This window comes from Kogia breviceps, chromosome 2 (assembly GCF_026419965.1).
Source record: "Kogia breviceps isolate mKogBre1 chromosome 2, mKogBre1 haplotype 1, whole genome shotgun sequence".
Taxonomy (NCBI): domain Eukaryota; kingdom Metazoa; phylum Chordata; class Mammalia; order Artiodactyla; family Physeteridae; genus Kogia; species Kogia breviceps.
In genome coordinates this window covers 182,489,325-182,511,156 of record NC_081311.1, presented here as the reverse complement: position 1 = coordinate 182,511,156, position 21,832 = coordinate 182,489,325, and the positions used below count along the sequence as shown (strand labels likewise).

General features: G+C 55.3%; 1 protein-coding gene across 6 annotated transcripts in view; it reads left to right on the top strand.

Moving 5' to 3' along the window:
* Window positions 1-2,791: 2,791 nt before the first annotated feature.
* The window catches only part of TNS1 (tensin 1), a 201,479-nt gene continuing 182,438 nt past the window's right edge, over window positions 2,792-21,832 (top strand). For 2 of the 6 annotated variants that reach the window (XM_067026837.1, XM_059052085.2), the window contains exons 1-2: window positions 3,757-3,925; window positions 16,156-16,270. In XM_067026837.1, the coding sequence (XP_066882938.1) occupies window positions 3,893-3,925; window positions 16,156-16,270 (148 nt within the window). In that variant the 5' untranslated portion in view covers window positions 3,757-3,892. Of the gene's footprint in view, window positions 2,886-3,756; window positions 3,926-16,155; window positions 16,271-21,832 lie in introns of those variants that run through there. The other 4 variants (XM_059052099.2, XM_059052089.2, XM_067026849.1 and 1 more) reach the window with 3 other exon arrangements.

The following is a 21,832-nucleotide window of genomic DNA, read 5'->3' as shown; positions in this document are numbered from 1 at the left end:
GGGAAGCCCTTGGGGCTTCTCTTGACAGATCAAAATATTTGACAGTGTGGGCTCATGTTGCTGACACCACAGTAGCTGTCACCAAGGAGTGGGATTCCCTCTAGCTGGGCCTGCCCTCTCCAGGTCCCCAGAGACTCCTTGCCCGCTACCTTCATTTAACTTCTGTCAGGCCCCTGAAGGATCTGGCTGTGACCCCTGGAAAGGTTCCAGGTCTTTCCAGCTCTGATGTTCTGTGACCTTCAGATTCTGTGACCAGTGGCGACAGAGGAAAGACTTGATGCCATGTTAGGAGATGGGCTGACAGCAGGAATAATTTTTTGATGGACAAGTGTGGAAGGATAGGAAGAATGGATTGGGGGGAGCTGGGGCCTTGGCCTGGGAAATCTGTGGCCTCACAGGAGGTGGAGCTGGAAGGGAACTTCGAGACCATCAGCTTGGTCATTTCACAAGTGAGGAAACTGAGGCTGAGAGAGGGGAGTGCCAGGCTCAGGCTTACGAGGCCTGTTAGCTCCGTTCCTGCCCTCACTCACTTTTCCCTCAGCTCGGCCCACCTCCGGGCGCATCGCCAGGAGGCCCAGAGCCTGCAGTCCTGGCTGTTTCTTTAACTGGCTACTGAGCCGGGGGCTGGAGGGCAGTAGGCAGCGAGCAGGAAGGCTCTGCGTGCAGAGGGGAGAGTGGAGTTAAATGCCAGCTGCTGCAGAAATGGCCGGGGCGGTGGGTGGCAAGGCACAGGGAGGGGGGCCGCTGCTGAGGCAGGTACCGGTGTCTGCTGTGTGTGAGACCCTGGCCCAGGCATGGGGTGGGGATCCCAGGATGGGGGATACCGCTTCAGCCTCTGGAGAGTCTGCATCCTGAGAGAGCTCAGAGGCCAGGGTGTGGCAGGGAGAGATGCTGCTGAAGAGAGGTGGGTATTACAGGCATTTGCAGAGGTGTACAGGCGAGGTATGCCCAATGCCCTTTCAACGCCCTTTCTGGCCCACTCTGGCCCCAGAGGAAGGTTTGGGAAGGGGTGGTAGATGGTAAAAGTAGGAAAATACGTTAGGACCCATTGATTGGTAGAGTGATTCATTGCTTCTTCAACCATGTCTGGCACCTGCTGTATGCCAGGCTCTGGGGATACAAAACACAGGACATGTCCTTGCCCAAGAAACTCTCCCTGTCTGGCGGGGGGGGGGGAGGGGACACCAGCTGTGAAGGATGAATAATGTGTAAGAAGCCTGAAATAGGGTCATTACATAGAGTTGGAGACACCTCAGGTGGCAGAGTTGAACATTCAACAGGGAAGATGGTGGATGGGTAGCAGGAAGGACTTCCTGACAGTGAGCGGTTTAGATACAGGAGAGACGCCCATGGTCTTGGAAAAGGGGAATTCTGGGCACAGGGTTCCTCTGAGGGGACCCTCAGCACTAGGGTTCTCCACTCCCGTTTTCAGTCCCGGCCGAAGGGACTGGGGAGGGAGCTGGCCTGGGGGCTGCAGGGTTTCATGGGAGGCCAGACAAGTTGCTGGCGCTGTGACTTGGTCTTTGGTCTTGTTGTTTAGCATTTCTGGGAAGCAGCAAGGTGATTTCTCAGAACTCCCAAGATAGCTGCCAGCAGGCACACCCTCTAGTGACGTTGGCAGCAAAGGGCTGTGGGAGCAGGTGGAGGAGATGGTGGGAGTGGGCGCCGGGGTGGCAGGGCTGGTGATGGTGGCTAGGGGCGGGCTCAGGGGCCCTCAGAGAGGCCCCCTGAAAACCACTCTTCCTTGACTGCCCTGGGCTTCAACCGGAGAGAGGGAGGGCTGGCAGGAGCGTCCATCTGTGGACATGCCCAGCAGTGGCTGCAGGGCCAGCTACATGTGGGACACTGGTCCATTTCAGTGTTGGCTAAACTGTCAGTTGAGCCCTGGCAGGCTTGGGAGGGGATATCCAGAGGCATTGTGGTTCTGGAAAGGGATGCAGGGTAGGGGCAGAATCTTTCATTGCCCCACAGCTCTGCAGAAGGACTTAGAGAGATGTGAGAAGGGCCCTGATTCCTTACCTTGTCGTCTTCATCAGAACGAAGACTCTGAACTCAGGTACCTGCTCCAGGAGGGACCAGAATTAGACGGCTTGCTTTAGTGTCCTCCGCTGACTTCTCAGAACCACCAAGTAATAGAGTCCCTTGTGCAGTGCACAACCTGCACGTCCACATGTGGCAGCCTTTTCCCAGACAAAGTGTGAATGTTTCCCTCTCATTCTGGGGTTTCCTAGGTAGATGTCCTGACTGGACTATGGTCTGGGAGCCAGTACACCTGTCTGGGTAGGTCCTCCTGAGGGGAGAGGCTGGTGGTAGAGACTCTACCCTGGGGTGGCACCGTGTGTGAGGCTGACAGAGTGGTGAGGGCAGGCTCTTGGGTGCATGGGAGAGAGAGGCAGGGGATATATAACCCTTTTTACATGTGGCCCAGGGCATCTACCCCATGCTGGTATGTGTGCATAGGAGCTCAAGCAAGAGGACTTTCTTGCCAAGTTACTCAATCCAAGAAAATGGTCTCAGAGTGCCTCCTCTGGGTGGGGCCCTGTCCTCCTCACTCTGTGTGTTTATGTGAGCTGGACTGTGTGTCCTGCTGTGTGTCTCTACAGAGGGGGGGTGGGGCTGAGCCCTCTTTTCCTCCCCGGAAGGCTCCAAAAAATAGAAAATAGAGCGGGGTGATTCACCAGCCCCACCCACCCTTACTTGGTCCAGCTGTGGCCAGAGCTCAAAGAAGAAAGTTTCTGGGGGGGGATGGTAGAGGGGGGAGTTGAGACAATGAGGGCTCAGGGCCGATTTTTCTGGATTCCCCTGTGGTGCGCCCTGGGAATACATTTGGATACCCCTCTTCTTCCCCCCCACCCCAGACCCCAAACTTCTGGCCCTGGGCGAAGGTGAGGGGGAGGGGAGGGAAGGGCTGGCGGGGGCGGGTGGGGGGACAGTGCAGGGGGAGAAGTAGGCACGTGGAATGATGGGAGGTGAAAACTGGGCCCAGGGACAGGAGCAGGGGCGGTGGAGGAGGAAGTGGGGAAATGCAAACCAAATGTTGGCCCGGGGCACAGTCAAGAAAAACAGACTCTTGCGGGAGCCTGGAGCGGGGCTCCTTTTAGGAAGGGCAGGAAGGGCTGGGGCAGATGTTTGGAGAAAAGAAAGAAAGAAGGGGAAAAAAAGTAGGAAAAAAGTTGGAATGAAATCCACAGCCCTGGGGGCAGGGCCGTTCTCCAGCTGTCTCAGGACAGGCTTCTCTTGAGTAAAGTGTGGCGTGGGCTCTGAGCTTGCTGAATGGGCACCAGGGTGCCCTGGGCACTGACCTAGCTAAGTGAGTGCAAGCGACTTTCTGTTCTGAGGGCAGGAGGGCATGCGTGTGTCCTTGGAGATGGGATGGGGCTGAGGAACCCCAGCTCAAGCGGACTGTGCTGTCCCCTGTCTGTCTGTCCCTCCATCAGTGGTCTGGGGGTGGAGGTCTGCAGTAAGTAGAGCAGACTCCAGGCCTGGCAGTGTCAGATCCTTCTAGAAGGCAGGAGCAGCTTGGTGGCTCACAGTGGTTTTGTGTCTGGGGTGGGGGCTGGCTTCTGGGGGGAGGGGCTGTCTCCAGTAGCTGTCCTTTTGCTCTGCTTCCTTCCCACCCCTTGTGAAGCAGGGCTTCTGACCCCCAAAGCCACCAGTGGAGCTGGGAGGAGGGAGGAGACAGGAGGCTGGGACTAGGGGGTGGAGTGGGGGGAGGAGGAGGCGAAGGAGGGAGGGTGAATTGGAGGCAGGCAGGGCGAGCGCTGCAGATGCTGGCTGAGCCAGAGCGGCCGCTGCGGACTCAGCTCCCTTCTGCCTGCTCCGAGGGGCCTGAGAGCTCAGGGGGGCCCTTTGCAGTCCCCGGGCGTGGCCCCAGGGACGGGGACCCTCGAAGATGACGTGGATCTGTCTGTCCTGCATGCTATGGGTAGGTGTGGTAGCGTTAGCTAGGAGTCGAACCTCCCCCCCACCCCGCCCCCACTTCGACTTTAGCCTTACCGTGAGAGCCTGGGGTTGGGGGAGTGTTGGTGGTGAAGGAGGGGGCCTTTCTGCCTCTGAGGGACAGGAGGAGAGACTGACTTGAGCAGACCCTCAGCCTGAGTCCGTCCCCATCAACGGGGCCCAGGCCCCGGTTCTGCTGGTCAGTACATCCCCCCTCCCCAGTGTCCTCTCTCCCAGTTGAGTCCAGGAGCTGTAAGTAGAAGGAAGCCATCAAAAAGTTTGTTTCGTTTTGGAGCCACTCCTGTCTCCATTCCCACCCTACACGGGGGTGAAAATTCTTCACCCCTCAAGTTGCTCAGCCTAAGAGTCTGAGTGGGGGCAGTAGTAGGGGCCTGAGGAACAGGGGGCATTGACCCAGAAGATGAAGTCTGGAAAAGCCAGGCTGGGGAAATGTTCTGCTCGGGTTCCATCACTTTTACCCCAATTTCAGCTTCGACCCGCTGCCATCCCTCCACACCCCACAGCCCTCCCATCCTTACCAAGACCTCCCCCAACCCCCTCCAGTCCCAGAGGAGGAAGCCACGGCCTCCTCTTTCCCCTTTCTTGGCCCCAGATTCAGGAAGGTGTGTGTTGGCGCAGGGTGCTTGAAGGGTGGGCAGGCAGGGTCTGGGGGCCACATGGTGAGGGTTAAAAGTCTTGAGGCCAGTCAGGGGCAGAGGCTCCTGGGAGAGAGGGGGCTGGGAGAGGGCTGACTGCAGCAGGAGGGGAGGGGGCAGGGACGGGAGACCCCTTCCTCAGAGGGGCTCCGCTCTCTGGGCTGGGTGAAGGCATGCACAGGGGTCAGGAGGGCAAGGAAGTCATCCCTGGCCGAGGTTAACGTTGGTCTCAAAGAGAGTGATGGCTGGTTTGGGGGAGGGCTCTTCAGGCCCAGGATCCAGATGTGGCCTTTCCTGCCCCTTTCCCTGTTCCGGCTAGTCCTCGGGAGGGCCCTCCTCCACCCAGGCACGCCCAGGCTGAGGACGGTGGTGGGAGATCAGACGTGGGCAGTCAGGTGTACTCTGGGCAGAGAGGGGAAGTGGGGAGGGGGCTGGCAGGAGGGGGTTTGGGTGGCGTGTGGGGCTTGGGTGTGGGCGTGGGTCTGAGTAAGAGACTGAAGGTGTCTGGAGCGTCCTGCACAGAGGATGCATCAGGGGTTTGCTGGGCTGCTGTCAACATCTGTATAATGGGAACCTTGGCCAAGCTTATTTCTCCAGCCCCTTTCAGCTCCCTGGGACAGACTCTGGAAGGCCCGGGGATGGTGCTGAGGAGAGAGGCTGGCAGGGAGGGAGGCCTGCGGTGGGAAGGATGGCAGTTAGACTTCCAGGCGTGATGCTGGTGTGGATGGAGACAGGGCCACGTCAGCGGAGAGGCTCTGGGAGAAGCGCTGCATGGCTCTGAGCCTCAGTTTCCCTGTGGGTAAGAGGAGGGTGATGGCGGGCAGGTGCAGAGAGGTGAGCATGAATGCCTCGTCTGTGTCACTTCTCTTCCTGAGAGCTGGGGACCAAGGGCTGGTGTGGGTGCAGCCACTTTTCTAAGGCCCTCCCCTCACCCCTTTTCCTGTTCTCTCTCCTGGTGTCTCCCCGCCCCTGTCCCTCCCCAGCTCTGTGAGACAGCCCAGCAGGCAGACTTCTGTGGGGGTGGAAAGAGGCCGGTGGGAGTGGGCTGGGGAGAAGGGTGTTTTCTCTCCATCCGGCCACCTTTCCGGGTGGGCCTCTATGGGGCTGGGGTGTAAGTTTGTAGCAGGAAGGGGAGGCGTAGCTGGTGCGAGTTATGGAGAGGGGGCATGGAGGTCCTGGAGACCTTGACAAGGGAGCTGCTTCCGCCTTGAGAGGCTCCTGCTGGTGGGAAGTGCGTGGACTTTGACGCCAGGCAGGGCTAGGCTCAGATCCTAGTTCTGTCATTTACCAGATGGGCAGCCTTGGGTACAGCAGTTCCCTTCTTGAGCCTCAGTTTCCTGATTCTGTAAAGTGGGGAGAATAATATACACCTTGTCTGGCTGGGGTGAGGACAGAGACAAAGTATGTCAAAAGACCAGGTACCCAGGCACTCAGTAGGTGCTCAGTAAATGCTGGTCCCTCCCCCACTCCACAACCTCCTCCTTGGCTCATGGGATCCCCTGTATTGCAGATCTGATGTGCCGGAGGATCTCCCCAGGAATAGCTGCCGACATTTCATCCAAGAAGTAATCTGTCTGTAGCGCGTAGTTTTAACAAGCTCTAGGAATAAAAATCACTTTATTAGCTGAGGAGCCGAGCTATATATTATGCATAACTTGATTTTCTCATCAAATGCTCCCCATTCGCTATTACATATTCAAGCACGGCTTATTTAGAAAATAATTACATGCCTATTAATTGAGGCTTTTTGGTGTTACACCGATGGAGTTAGAGCTGCAGGCCCTTCCTTCTGGAGGGGCTCATTCTGTTTTCAGGAACTGGGAAGGGGCTTATTAGATGGGGTTGAAAGAGCCACAGGCATGACTGGGGGGCAAGTACAGCCCTGGCCCTGCCCTGAGCAAGCCATGTGGCCTCGGGCTCGTCACTTGATTATTCTGGACCTCGTCGAAGCTGACTTCTGAGACCACTTCCAGCTGCAGACAATGAAGTGTTCTCTTTTCTGGAGCTGGTGTCCTTCCCAGCACCAAGCATACATTTTTGTCAGAGGGTCCTCGTGAGCCACCGGTTTCCTGGTGTGCAGTTCTTGCCCTGTGTACCCCACTCTGACCCCTCCGTCCTGAACTCACTCTCTTTGGAGTTTTGTGAGCCGGTAAGGGTTGTGTCCGCCGGGGGCCTCCCGGCCACGCGTTTGGGAGCTAGGCTGGGCTGTGTGACACTGACAGGGTCTGAAAGAAAACACCCCCTTTGCAAAATGTTTCAAAATGGCGTTTGAGGCACAAAGTCAGGGAGCAATACCATACTGTTTTTCTACGATGATCAGTGGGAGTGTGGCAGGCTGGCCGAGAGCGCAGTGCCTGTGTTTCATCCTGGCCCTGTGACTCGAACGCTCTGTGGCTTGGAATCTCTGTTTCTCGGTTGGTTTCCCCAGCTACCTATAGCGTTGTTAAGTTTTAAAGGAGCCAATACATCTCGAATAGCATTTCTCCCCCAGTAAGAGCTCAAGAAGTGTTAGCTCTCTCTATATGACGGCACATTTCAAGGCCACGCAGCAAGTTAGAGTCAGAGCTAGGACCTGGCCCTCCTGCGTCCCCATCCAGGGCTTTCCATTCTGGGAATACTTTGGGGAAGGGCAGGAGGGGGTGTAAGGGTGATGTGAAGGCCCAGAACATGCAGGTCTCCTGCAGGCAGCTGCACAGGGTCAGAGCACGGATGCTCGGTGTGTGGTCTGGGCAGCCACGTAGCCTCTCTGTGCCTTACCTGTGTCCATTTCCTTGACTTACGCAATTTCATTTGAACCTCGCTGTAATTCTGTGAGGTGGGAAGGGAAGGGATGGCTAATTCCAGTTTCTAGCCAAGGCGAAGGGGACCCACAGAGGGGAAGTGGCCTGTCCAAGGGGGCCACATGGCCACTGGGTTCAGTGCTCCTGGAGAGAGGAAGGGTATGGGCCAGGGGCTTTGCAGCTCCGGGTCGAGGGGTTGGTGGCCAGCAGCCTAAGGATAGGAAATGGTGTTGGGGGAGCACTGTGGCAAAGAAACCATCCAGTCGTTCTGCCAGGTCAACACCCACCCACCCATGTTCCTGTCCATCTATCTCACCAGTGATTATAGAGTGCCGACTTTCTTCAAGTAGTTTGCAGATATTGGGCAAATGGTTACAATAAGATGGGTGTTACCAAGAGGGAAACTGTGGGGACATTTAAGGGGGGACCTAGCCTAGATTGGGGGAGAAGAGACATATCAGGAAAGACCTCTTGGGAGGTGAACTTTAAACTAGATCCAAAGATGGAGCTGAGACCTCAGAAATCCAAGTGCGGGAAGTAAGAATAATTGACAAAGGATAAGAGGGGGGTAAACCAGCCCGTAGATGGCCTTTGGACAGAGGGGTCCTGATGACGCAACGGCCGGGGCTCCTCCAGATCACACAGGCAGCAGCTGTGGACACGCCCTTGGAAGTGGTGGCAGTGCCATGGTCAGGGACTCTGTCTCAGACAGACCTGGATTTGAATCTTCGTTCCATCCCGCCCTCCTTGTGTGTCGCAGAGCGCATTCCTCAGCCTCATCATAAGATGCTGTTGTGAGGATTCAGTGAGGGAATCTGTGCCAGCCCCTCGCCGTGATGCCGCGCCTTCAGACCATCCACATCTCTGTGCCCTCCCACTCCAGGTGATGATTTCATGTTAGAGCACAAAAAAGGGACCTGGGACTTGATGCTCAAAAAGGTTGGGACGTGGTTTATGAAGGAGCCAAGGCGCGCGCGAGAGAGAAGCAGGCTGATGGCGAGAGGTGGTCCAGCTCAGGAAGCCGAGTCATGGGCCGGGGGCCACCAGGTAGAATCCCGGACTCCCCAAGCCTCCGTGTGCTCCTCTGTCACACGGGGAGCTCAGTTAAAGCCACTCTCTGCATCCTTCCTCCCGTGGAGATCCAGGGCTACTCGGTGTCAGAGAGCTTTCTCCTCAGCCAGGTGATGCCAGCACCTCAACCCGCGTTGTGTCCCCTGAGGGCAGGACAGTGGGAGTGGCTGTCATTACACTAGAGCGAACCGAGGTAACGCTCCTTCTGACTTGTTTTGGGCTCACACTGTTCTGGGCACAGGGGCCGTGCAGCACAAGCACGTGCAGATGTGGGCACCTGGCGGACTAGTCCAGCGCACACCCAGGCGTGACAACACGAATCAGAGCCCGATTCTGGTGAGCGCTTACTGAGTGTCAGGCGCTGTTCCCGTGTGTTTTCAGGCATTGTCACAACCGATGGGCAGTTGCTGTGATTAGCCCACTTAACACATTGGTAAAGTGAGGCAGACAGGGGTTAAGCACCGTTCCCGGGGTTACCTAGCTAACAAGTGGGGCAGCAGGGACCAGTCAGATTGCGCAGGGTGTTGAGACGGGGCACCGAGCGCGTGCGACTGAGGAAAGGAAGTGGCGTTGGGCAGCCCTTACCCTGAATCGAATCATGAGGAAATGACCAGACGAATCCAGATACTGAGGGACGTTCTGCAGAACCGCCTGGACTCTTCAAAAACGTCAGTGTCGGGCTTCCCTGGTGGCGCAGTGGTTGAGAGTCCGCCTGCCGATGCAGGGGACACGGGTTCGTGCCCCGGTCCGGGAAGATCCCACGTGCCGCGGAGCGGCTGGGCCCGTGAGCCATGGCCGCTGAGCCTGCGCGTCCGGAGCCCGCGTACCGCAAAAAAAAAAAAAAAAAAAAAAAAAAAAGAAAGTCAGTGTCATGAAAGGGAAATCATAAGGTGGAGTAATGTGTCCACATGAAAGAAGAGGAAAGAAACCCAGCAACTAAGTGTAATACAAGATCTTGCTTGGATCCTGAGTCCAAAATGAAAACAAACGCAGACCCAGCTCTAATGGGTGTTATTGTGGCAAAAGGGGCAATTAGAATGTGTTACTGAAGATTAGTTAATGCTATCGTATCGATGTCAGATTTCCCGAGGGCGGTGATTATATTGGGCTGAGGTAGGGGACAGAGACAGAGCGTGGAAGCGGTGAATCGGGGGCCAAGGGCATAGGCATATTCGTCTTTTCCGGAGCTTTTAAAATTTTCATGGTGAAGAAAAGAAGACGGGGTGGGGAGATTGATTTTGAAAGAGGTGGTGGGGTGGGTATCTGGGGAGCTCTCCCTGCGGGGATGAGGTTTGGATGAGGCCTTCAAGGGTGCCTAGAAGCTTGACAAGCTGAGAGGGAGGAAAGGCATGCTGGCAAGAAGGAAGAGCAGAGCAGAGGCTCAGAGGTGGATGCAGGGTATGGAGTCGGGGAGCGGGACGAGGGGATTGAGATGGCCGGGTGGGCGGGGTGTGGACCAAGACTGCTTTCTTGCTGACTTGAGGGAGTACAGGTCTTAACTTGGGTGCCTGGGAAGGCATGGAAGCATATCGGGGTGAGTGGGGGTGACCCCATAGAGCTGTGTTCCTTAGAGGCTGTGTGGGGAGGAGGGGTTCAGTGTCTTGGGGCAGGAGGCCGGAGGCTGTTGCAACAGCTCCAGACAAAAGAGACAGGGCCTCCAATAGGCAAAGGCAGCAGAATGAAAAGCACGGGAGGCCGCAAGAATATTTAGGGAGCAAAGTTTGCCGAGTCTGGCAACTGGTTGGATTGGAGGGTGGAGCCGGGAGGAGTCGAGAGTGACTCAGAGTTTTCCACCCGGGGCGACCAAGAACATGGTCCTGCCATTAGCTGGCTAGGGGATGGCGGGGCTGGTACTTCCAGCCTGGCTGGAACTTCCGTGTGTATATGAAGGTGAGGTGGGGTTGCAGGGAGCTTGCGTTTGAGGGGCCGGGGCGGCGGGGGGCTCCCGGACGCCAGCCTGCAGCTCCACTGGGAGTCCCAGTCTTCCCCATAGAAATGACCACTGATGCCAACCAGGTCCTGGCATCCCAGTGCAAGGTGATGAGACATGGAGGGGTGGATGGCCGGGAGGCAGGGAGAGGACCGAATGACCCTCCAAGTCTGTCCTAGGCCTGCTTTTCAGTGACTCTCTTTCCCAAACCTCACTAGCTCGTAGACTTCTGCCCTCTGGCCTTGTCATCTAGGTCTCCTAGTGTGGGGCGCAGGGAACCTAGTGGGGCTGGGCTGGGGAATTTTCTTGGGGAGGCGGCAGGAGCTCATGAGCTGGAGGACCCTGGGGTTATCAGTCCCCCTTCATCACCACCCCCACCCCACTGTGCTTTCCCCAGGGGGCAGGGAGGGGCCAACAAACAGCCATTCCCACCCCAAGACCAAGGACTCCTGCCAAGGCTGCCCAAGCCAGATGCGCCACACCCCTCTGACAGGCCGCTTGGCTGAACGGAGGGTGGGAGGGGGAGATCCCCCAGAGGGCCAGGAAAGCCCTCCGACGCTGGGGGGGGGGGCTCGTTGCAGGGCTAGGGCTCTGGGTTTGGAGGGTAGGGAAGAATGACTCCGGCTGGGACCCCTTCCCTTTTCTGGGTTCTGGCTCTCGAGGGAGGTAGGTGTTGGAAGGACTAGGCAGCTCCTGCCATGGCCAGGCCTCTTCAGTCCTGAGTTTCCCCCAGGTCTGTTAGGAGCGAATCCAGCAAGGGAGGGGCTGGGTGCGCTTTGTGAGGCTGTCTGCCACTTGTCAGGGAAAATGATGGTCATTGTCATAACGAGTCGTTACCCTTGAGCTTGGTGCCTTATGGGCTCGTATCGTTCTCATCCTCTGCGTGTACCTGCAGAGTAACCGCGGGCGAGGGCAGGGTAGGTACTAGACCTTTGTTGATCTTCGTCCTCTGGATTTTGACATATGATTGTCAGGAGGTTCTTTTTCCCCCTTGAGTCTAATCCTAAGTCTGGGCAGCTTCTGCCCACTGGGTTTTGTTTTGCCTTCAGTGACTTCACAGCAACTACTTACAACGATAGCTCCTTCAGATATTTGAAGATGTTCCATCCTAGACTTTCTCCTCCATCATCCGGGGAAACCTTCAGACCTCTGTGGATGACTTTTAACAAGATTACCAGACATCCCCAGTGTATAGCCAGGGATGCTATGCATCCGGGGTCACTTTACTGGGCATGGCCGAACTGGTCTCCTCACTTCCACCGGGGTTGCCCAGCCTCTCACGGAGGGGTGATGTCTCATTAGACACGCCTCTCTCTGTAGCCAGCAGCACGTCCAGTCCCCAGATCCCACAGCCCCTTCCTCTCAAACTGGCCCATTATTTCCCCTACACTGTGTACACTCAGGCTGTCTTGTCCGCACCCCTTATTTTCATCTGGGGACTGTGAGGCCACCAGCCTAGAAAGCAGGTCTCTAGACTCCCGTCCCAGTGCTCCCTCAACCAGACAGTCAGGACGGGGTAGGGGTGAGGGGTAGGAGTGTGCTGGGCCTCCACCCAGAGGCAGCTTAAGGAGGCCAGGAGCGAGGCCAGAGAGTGTGTTTTCTGAACCTGGTTCCTGTTCTCCAAGCCCGGGCTGGAGGAGAGTTTGTAAACTCAGACTTTATGGAGTTGCCCAGGCAGGGCAGGCAAGCCCAGGGCCCAGGGGAGAAGCCTGGGTGTTTGCTTGTCAGCCTGGAAGTCTCCACCTACTCCCCATCTGTTTACTGGACAGCCTGGACCCTCTCTGGGGAGATTCCACTGCCCTGACTATGCTGTAGGGAGGAGGCCTCTTTCCCTGGGCTTTGGAGGAAGGGCTGGATTTGGGGTGTAGGCAGAGAAAGCTGGGGGATAAGCTGGCACAGGGAAGCTTTGCTGACTTAGTGGGGGAGGAAAGGCAGGCTTTGGGGGGCAGACTAGGCCTGAGATGATTGGGCTTTAGGGCTTCCTGCCTGCCCACCCTCCCAGACAGGCCTTAAGTTGAACCCCAAGTCCCCTCCCTGCTCCTCCTCCTATCCTAGGCCTTGGCTGCTGCAGTTGACGCGGGACTGGGTCCCCTCCCTGGAATGTCTGTGACAGAGATCATTCGGAAGGCCGCCAGCCAGGGGCTGAGATGGCAAAACGGGGGAGGAGAGACCTCAGAATAGGAGGGGACTCACCCGCCCCTCCTTGTGGGATGGGGGACACTGGGTCAAGTCCAGAGCTAGACCCTCAGCCTACCGCCCCCTGCCCACCTCCCCTTCCCCAGCTGAAGCTGGAAGCATAGCTCCCAGAATGAAGTGTCTGGAATATCAGAACCCAGGTCCTGCTGCCTTGCCCAGCCACCAGGGGGCACTGCTGGTCTCTTGTACCCACTCCTGACTCCACCACCCTCTCTGCTCTCTGGTCTCTGCTCTGGGCTTTATATCTGCTCTGTCCTGCCTCCTCACCGTCTTGACAAATAGTCTGTCTCTTTGAATTCTGAGACAGTCTAAAACTTCAGAAAAGTGGCAAATACAGTGCAAAGAACTTTTTTTTTTTTTTCTTAGCTATTTGAGAGTAAGTTGCTGACACGTTGCCCTACCACCCCTGAATACTTCCCTATTTTCCTACAGGGACTTTCCCTACCTAACCCAACACAGCCATCCAAGCCAGGAAATTGGCATTGATGCGTGACCTTCTCATCCTCAGACACCACTGAAGTTTGGCCAGTTGTCCTAATGATGTCCTTTGGGGGCGTGGAAAGAATCCAGTTCAGAATCAGCCATGGCATTTTGTTGTCATGTCTCCTTCAGTCTGGAAATCTCCTCAGCCTTTCCTTGACTTTCGTGACCTTGTCACTTTGGAATATTATAAGCCACTTAATTTGTGGACTGTCCCTCCACTGGGTTGGTCTGATGCTTCCTCATGATTAGATTCAGCTTGTGTCTCTTTGGCAGGAGTATCACAGAAGTGACATTCTGTTCTCATCCCCTCCGTGGCACACAGTCTCCACTCATCCTGTTACTGGTGATGTTAGCTTTGATCACTTGATTAAAGTGGAGTATGCCAGGCAAAGTTACTTTTTTCCCCTTTGTAATTTATAAGCATGATGTGGGGAGGTGCTTTGAGACTCGTAAATACCCTGTTCCTCATCAGACTTTGACTGTATCCACTTATTTCACATATCAGTATGGACTCACTTAAGTCATTACTATCATTATGTATTTTGATGCTCAGATCTTCCCAGATCTGAGGAGCCCCTTCAAGCTGGCTCCTGTGTCCTATTGTCTGTCTGTCCCCCTTTGATTCTCTGGTTCCCTTTATAGTCTCTGTGTGTTTCTATCTAATCTCTCTCATTCTCTGTGTGTGCTTGTTTGTCTCTGTCTCTGCCTTTATCTTGGTCCTCTTTTTTTCTTCTCTGTCTGACTGTTGCTGTTCCCTGTCTTTCTCTGTCTTCTCTCTCTGTCTCTCTTTGTCTTTCTCTCTCGCTCTCCCCCTCTACCTCTCTCTCTATCTCTTTGCCTCTTTTCCTACTGGCTTTCTCTCTTATTTTGTCCGTTTTTCTCTCCGTGCCTCTCATGGTTCTGTCTCTTTTGCCCAGGACTCACCACTACAGGATTTTCAGCTGCGAGTCCTGGACATACTGGGTTTGTGGGAGGCTGCCACCCGTCCTCTGAACACGCAGAGTGGCGAGGCTTGGACCGCGGTGCTAGGAGGGGGACTTGGAGGAGAACCTTCTCCCTGGTCTGTGATCATGTCTGTGTGTGTCCATGCATGTGCAGAGGGCATTGGAAAGCTCTGTACCTTTGTGGGGTGGGGCACGGGCGGCAGGCAGAGAAGCGTCAATGTCTGTGCTCTGCTGCCCCCTGCTGCTGGAGCTGGGAAATGAATCCAGTTAGGTACCAGGGTGAGGTGCCTTGGAGAGGAATGGTGCCTGTAGGCAGGGCAGGACTTCCCGGGGAGTCCTCTGAATGGGGAGCTTTCCCAGCATGTGCCTGGGCTGGGAGCTGCGGGTGGGAAGAGGGTGGTCCTAAGCAGCGTGGATGCAGGACTTTGCGGCTTAGACTGTGTTCAGATATGTGGTCACAAGCGGTGTGGGGCCCAACCTCAGGGTGTCTGGAGGGGACAACTGAGGCCCCTGTTAATGGTGGGGTGGTGGCTAGCCCCGGGATTGCGGCAAGCCAGACACGGAGAAAGCCTGGACTGCCAGCCCGCCTCTCATCCCATGTGTGTGGTGGTGTAGTTTTTTTTTTTTTTTTAACATCTTTATTGGAGTATAATTGCTTTACAATGTTGTTAGTTTCTGCTGTATAACAAAGTGAATCAGCTATACATATACATATATCCCCATATCCCCTCCCTCTTGTGTCTCCCTCCCATCCTCCCTATCCCACCCCTGTAGGTGGTCACAAATCACCCAGCTGATCTCCCTGTGCTATGCAGCTGCTTCCCACTAGCTATCTATTTCACATTTGGGAGTGTATATATGTCCATGCCACTCTCTCACTTCATCCAGCTTACCCTTCCCCCTCCCCATGTCCTCAAGTCCATTCTCTACATCTGTGTCTTTATTCCTGTCCTGCCCCTGGGTTCTTCAGTACCTTTTTTTTTTTTTTGGAGATTCCATATATATGTGTTAGCATACGGTATTTGTTTTTCTCTTTCTGACTTACTTCACTCTGTATGACAGACTCTAGGTCCATCCACCTCACTACAAATAACTCAATTTTCATTTCTTTTTATGGCTGAGTAATATTCCATTGTATATATGTGCCACATCTTCTTTATCTGTCAGTGGATACTTAGGTTGCTTCTGTGCCCTGGCTATAGTAAATAGAGCTGCAATGAACATTGTGGCACATGACTCTTTTTGAATTATGGTTTTCTCAGGGTATATGCCCAGTAGTGGGATTGCAGGGTCGTATGGTAGTTCTATTTGTAGTTTTTTAAGGAACCTCCATACTGTTCTCCATAGTGGCTGTGTCAATTTACATTCTGGTGGTGTAGTTTTAAAAAGGCTATTTAACCTATTGATATTTCCATAATGTAAAGAATAGTAAATAAAAATAAAGATGGAAGAAGCCTTCTGGGCTGGAGCAGGGGGTGGTAGTGAGGGTGAGAGAGAGAAAACTGAGGGGCATGGCACTCAGGGACATGGGTAAAAGGTCGAGGGCCATCAGCCATAGGATGGATGAATGAGTTAGTTGCATGCACACGGTGGAGTACTATGCAGCAGTGAAAAGGAGGGAGCTGCTGCTATGTGAGCACAGGGATGAATCTCCCAGATTCTTGCTGAGTCAAAGAAGCAGACACAGGAGTATATACTGTATAATTCCATTCATATGAAGCTTAAAAACCTGTCAAAATGGATCTTTGGTGATAGAAGTCACAATAGGATTTACCTTGGGGTAATATTGACTGGGATGGCCACTAGGGAGCCTCCTGGGGTGTGGGTCCATGGGGCATACGTGTGTCAAATTGTATTGAGCAATACATTGAAAATGAGTGCACTTTGCTAATCAACTAAATCAGAAAAGTGATTAAGAATCCATGGAGGGGGCTGGGGTTTTCGACTGTTGTCTGACCCCACCGCTGACTGGGAGTCTGGGTCGCACCCACAGCTTTCTCTTGCCCTGGGCACCTCCTCCCATAAATGGGCTCGGGCCTTTCACAGCTGAAGGGGCTCTCATCTCTCCTTTCCCCCAGTGCTTGCCTGCTTCTCCCCTGGTCCCCTGGCTCTTTCCTCAGGAGCCCAGCCTCATCACTGTGTCTCTCCTTCCACAGCCAGAGGACCTGGAGGCCCCCAAGACTCACCACTTCAAGGTGAAGACCTTCAAGAAGGTGAAGCCCTGTGGGATCTGCCGACAGGTCATCACCCGGGAGGGTTGCACCTGCAAAGGTGAGCAGCTAGCCGGGCCATGGAGGATGGGGAGCACATCTTCACGGGCGTGAGATGCCCGAGGCCCGGCTCAGGCTGGGATGTCCTCGGGGTCCCGACTGGGTGCCTGGTTCTCATTTGGGAGGGGATGCTGAGCACACAGATAGCGAGCCTGTGGGTATGTGTGGATGGCACATGGCAGGCGATAGATGGCATGGAAATGGCATGTAGCTTATGTGTGGATGGCATACAGATGGCATGTGAATGGCTTAGGGAAGACGTATGGATATTATGTGGTGGCAGGTGGATGGCGAGTGGCTGGCGTGTGGAGGTCGTGTGAGGGGGTATGGTTGGCCTGCAGATGTCATGTGGTTGGCACGTGGATGGCGTGTGGTCGGCACGCAGAGGGCCTGTGGAAGGTGTGTGTGTGGGGGTGTGTGTGCCTGGCACTAGGAGTACTGCAAAGATGCCAAGCCACGGTCCTGCCCTTGTGGCAGCTTAGGGGTGAGTTTAAGAGGCCCCCAGTTAGCCTCGGAGGAGGGCCTGTTGACTGGCAGGCTTTTGTAATCCCTTTTCTCATGTGCTCCTGGAACGGCCTGGGCTTGGCTGTCACGGCTGCCGGAGGAGTTGGTGTCTTGCCCCAGGTCACACTGTGAAATCAGAAGGAGGCCCCTGCACCCAGTCTCAGCGACTGACACCATCACCCACCCAGTTGCCCCACCACATGCCTCCCTCTCTCACCCCCACCTCCCATCAATCGCCAGCACTCCCCGCTCCGTACAGCTTGAGTCGCTGAGCTTCTCTGCAGCCGATTCAGGCTGCTGACACCTCTCACCCGTCAGCTGACAGATGCCCCTCTGCCTCTGGCATCCTGTCAGGTCCCTGGGTTTAGCCTTGGGAGCCCCCACTCCCCGAAGACACGGCACACACCCCTTCCTGCAGCTGCGCGGCCTGGTGGACCCACCGCTTGCCAGCTCTCTGACCCACGTGCCCCCGGCCCCCAAGTCCATAGTGAAACCAGCTGCAGCTCACACACTTCCCAAATGTGCCAAGCGTGTCAAACATGCCAAAGGGCCGGGCTCTTTCTTGCCTGGAGCCTTTACTCACATGCTTCTCTCCAGCAGGGCTCTCCCCTCTTCCTTCCCTCCATGCCCCCGTCCTGGTGGGGCTGTAAAGCTGGTCATGAAAGCACTTTATATTAAAGCACACACGTGCATGATCTCACGCAGCACTCACAGCATCCGGGACGTGCTGGTGTCATCCCTGTTTTACAGATGAGGAAACTGAGTGTCCGAGTAATTAAGTCTCTCGCCGAGGCACACAGCTGGCTGGGTCGGAGTTGAGTTTCCAGCGTGTGTGCTCTCTGGGGGCAAGGAAGGCTCATAGACAAGAAGTTGCAGCTGGTGTTGGAGGTTGGAGAGGGTGGATGCAAGTGTGTGAGTGTGTGCGTGTGCATGTGCATGTGGGGGGCATTCCAAGCAAAGCCTTTCGGGCCAAGGGCAGAATTTTATGGTCCTTAATTGCAGGGCTGGGACCCACCCAGACTGAGTTTAGGGGGCCTGACAGGAATTTATGCCATACCAAAATTAGCCACGTGGTGGCACCCTCCTCCCAAGGGTCCTGGCTGGCGCGGGTGGTGGTTTCGGGTCGGAGCTGGGAGAAGCCGGGGAGGCGTTGCCTAGGCTGGGGTTTTGCCTTTTGCTTCCAGTCACCACCTCCACATCATCCCGTCCCTTGAACCTGCTCATGTTAGTTCCTTCTTTCCTCCCCCAATGCACCTGCCCTTCCCCCCAGTGACTCTGACACAGCTCTGATGGGAGGCAGCACAGGGCTGGGGGTGTAAGGAAGTCCGGTACTCTCACTGCGTGACCTTGGGCTGCACATTCTGAGATCGTCTGTGGTCCTAACTTCCCCAGATGACCTGGCTTGAGCGCCCGGGTTGAGGAGGGGATTTGACCCCATGTGCATGGAAGGCTCCCAAGGGGAGCAGAGATGACCCCCGTCTCACCTGGTTCAGAGCCTGGCCCTGCTGGTGTGAACCGGAGTGGAGGGTGGGTGGGCAGTGGGCTGCCAGGCTGGTGTGGCCGCTCTGGGTGAGTTAGTGGGAAGAAGAGGGAAAAAAGTCAGGGCCACTCTCCAGAGGCACCACCAGGTGTCAGGATTGGGCCATGGAAGGACCAGGGACCCCCAGCCCCACAAGGGAAGACAGAAGACTCCCAGCTATATAGGCCACATGTGTATCCCCAGCAAGACGGTTGGGGTCACTAGGCTTGGGGGCAGGACTGGGGCCACTGGGCTCACTGGTGGGAGATGCAGGAGTGCGTCAACTCTCTGTGCTTTGGAACCAGGAGGTTGTGGTGGCATGAGATCCCCCTTATCCTTCCCTCTCTCCCTTCCTCCATCCATCCATCCATCCATCCATCCATCCATCCATCCAGGGCCACCAGATATAGTTGTACAGGTTGTTCTCTGGCTGAGGGGGCCATTCACCAAGGCCAATCCAAAGGGTTTGCTGTGCTCTCTGGATCTTCTTCCAGTCTTCAAGTCTCCGGCTGCAACATGGTGACCCTCTGGATTAGTGGCCGGGGGTTCTGGGTCGAATGTCAAGGCCCTGCATTCACAGTCTCCATGGGGCTTTGCAAAGTTGAGGGAATTTTGCTGCAGACAGGGGCAGTGAGGACACCTTCCCAGATCTAGAGAGACTGGGCCATTTGTCCTGTCTCCCACTGGCTGCCCTGCCCCATAGCTCTCCATCCTCCTGCATTTCACTGTTTAATGGACTGTGGCCGAAGCGGGTGGGGTGGGAGATGGGGTCGGGAAGAGAGTCAAGGAACCTGGGGTCTAGTTCTGGTTCTGGGAGACTCAAAGGCGAACGAGGCAGACAAAGAACGAAGGTGTGTGGACCTGTGGGTGTAAGCGTGATGGATATACAGGCAAAGAGGTGGTCGTGAGACCGTGGCTGGTCTTCTGCTGCGCTGAGCCTGTTTCCTCCTGTGTATCACGGGGTTAATAGTAAACCCTGCCCTCACCTCTGAGCGGGTGCTTGCAGGGAGCACCGAGGTTCTGTATGTGGCTGTAAAGTGAGCACCGGTGTCAGGACTAAGGCTCCCTGTGCGGAGACAGAGACGGATACGACAGCCGGAGGAGAAGAGGCCTGGGGCCTTTGTCGGCGGCCCAGCCTCGACTTCTGGGCCTGCCATTCACAGGCCAGCTGACCTCAGGTAAATCCCTTCACCGCTTGAACCTCAATTTCCTCATCTATAGATAAAGGGCTGGACCGAGAATATCTACCGAGGCCCCGACCATGGGGGACCTGGAGAATTCCCCTGTTGGAGTCTGTAGAGTCTGGATAACTCTCCCAGTGTAGGCTGCTACTCCACCCACTGTGTGCATGTGTGCACCCATCTGACAATCATGAACCTCCGGGCTGGATGCCATGCCAGGTACTGGTGCCAAGACCCAGCCCCTGACCTGGGGAGACAGACATGCTGTCAGACAGTCAGAGAGCCCAGTGGCAAAGCTGACACAGAGGTCTGTGTGAAAAGCTGTCTCTGACTCAGCAGAGATTTTCCTGTCAAGCTTCAGGAGGGAATCCATATGTAGGCTGGGTCTTGAGGGATGTGTAGGAGTTCCTCAGTTCAAACAGACGGTTTCCCACAGGTCTCTGGAGGCAGTGCTCTAGGGAGTCTAGGGCTTTGCCCAAGGGCCCTAGCTTCCCACCAGGCTGAAACCCAAGGGAAGAGACCAGAATGCCAGCTCAAGAGCCCAAGGCCTGCCATCTGGATCTAGATTAGGGACCAGACTTAGAGTACTCCCCTTCTTAATGTTTCTGATCAGCTTGGAAGGTGGGGGCAGTCACCTGCAGTTTCCCCAGGGCGGAAACTTGCCTTAATGGGAGAAGTCTACCTGGAAGCCCTCACTAGTTGGATTTGGGGAAACCTTGTTTCAGGGAGCTTTCTCTTTACTGGGGATCCCAGCTTCTACCCTGTGTCTGAGTCACTCCCTTCTTGGAGTCACTGGAAGCAGCCTGGTAGGGTGGGAAGATGCTGCGTTCCAGTCCTGGCTTCCCCCTGCATGGTTGTGTGACCTTGGGTGAGACAATTAACCTCCCTGGGCCTGGTTTTCCTGGTTCTCTGAATGAGGGGTTGGACTAGATCAGAGGTTCTTAACCATATTCCAAAGGAGCTGTAAGGTTCTTTAGGGGCCCGAGAGGGTAGGAAAAAGGGGGAAACCCAAGGGCAGGCTTAAGGACCTGGGGCCCTGGAACCCCTGCCCGCTTTAACCAGAGCATCTCTGGTTTTAGGGGTTAAATATTATCAGGAAGCAGGATGGTGTGCGGGTCTTGCACTTGGCTCAGACATCCTAGATTCAAATCCCAGCTCTTACCAGTGAGAACTGAGGCAGACGGCTTCACCTTTCTGTGCCTTAGTTACCTCACCTTTAAAACGGGACACATGGCAAACCTCCCACCTTGGGCTATGGTGGGGATTACCTGAGATAATATATGTAAAGTGCTCAGAACAGATCCTGGCACATAACAAGCATTCAATAAGTGCCAGCCAATATCACTGAGATTCCATGTAAGGCTCCAGCTGCATCAAGATTTTGGCTGCCAAAACAAAAGCTTGAAAACCACTGGATGGATGACCTAGAAGGTTTCTTCTTGCTTCAAGTTCAGAACCACACCATACCCACTCCCCCCCGACCACCCCCAGAGTCTCCTTGCACTAGGGTTCTCCAGAGAAACAGGACAACAGGATAGATAGGTAAGTAGGTAGGTAGATAGATAGACAGATATTTATTATAAGGAATTGGCTCATATGATTGTAGAGACTTGGCAAGTCCGAAATCTGCAGGGCAGACGGTCAGGTTGGAGGCCCAGGGAAGAGTTGCAGTTCAAGTCCAAAAGCTGGCAGAATGCCTTCTTGCTTGGGGAGATCAGTCTTTGTTGTTCAGGCATTCAACTGATTGGACGAGGCCCACCCACATAGGGCAGGGAATGTGCTTTACTCAGAATCTACTGATTTAAATGTTCATCTCATCCAAAAAACCCCTAAACAAACCATTCACAGAAACATCTAGAAGAATGTTAAACAAATATCTGGGTACCAACCATGGACTAGCCAAGTTGGCACCTAATATAAACCATCAGGTACCTCCAGGCCAGGCTACGGAAGTAAGCAAGGCAGGGAAGGGCGGCGAGGCCTGGTGGGCAGGTGGGCGGCTGAGCAGGTCTCTGCCAGCTGGGGAAGGAGCGGAGGCTGGCCGGGCACGCAGGCAGTTATCGCCGGGGTCAGGTGCACACCGAGGCTATGCTATGCGCTCATTTTCCGACCCGAGGCCAGGAGGAAAAGGCCATTTAGATCCCAACAATGTTGGCTTCCTGTGTTCCCGAGAGGCAGGAAGCCACCCCAGGAGAGAGTCCAGGCAACCCAGCATGGCAGGAGTCATCCAAGGGCTGGGGTTGGGGTGCAGTGCTCCACCCCTGCAGGTAACCTACAGACCCCTCCCCTGCAGGTAACCTACAGACCCCTCCCCTCAATGGGGCTTTCTGCTCCGTCTCAGGCCGCTGGCCTGGCCCTG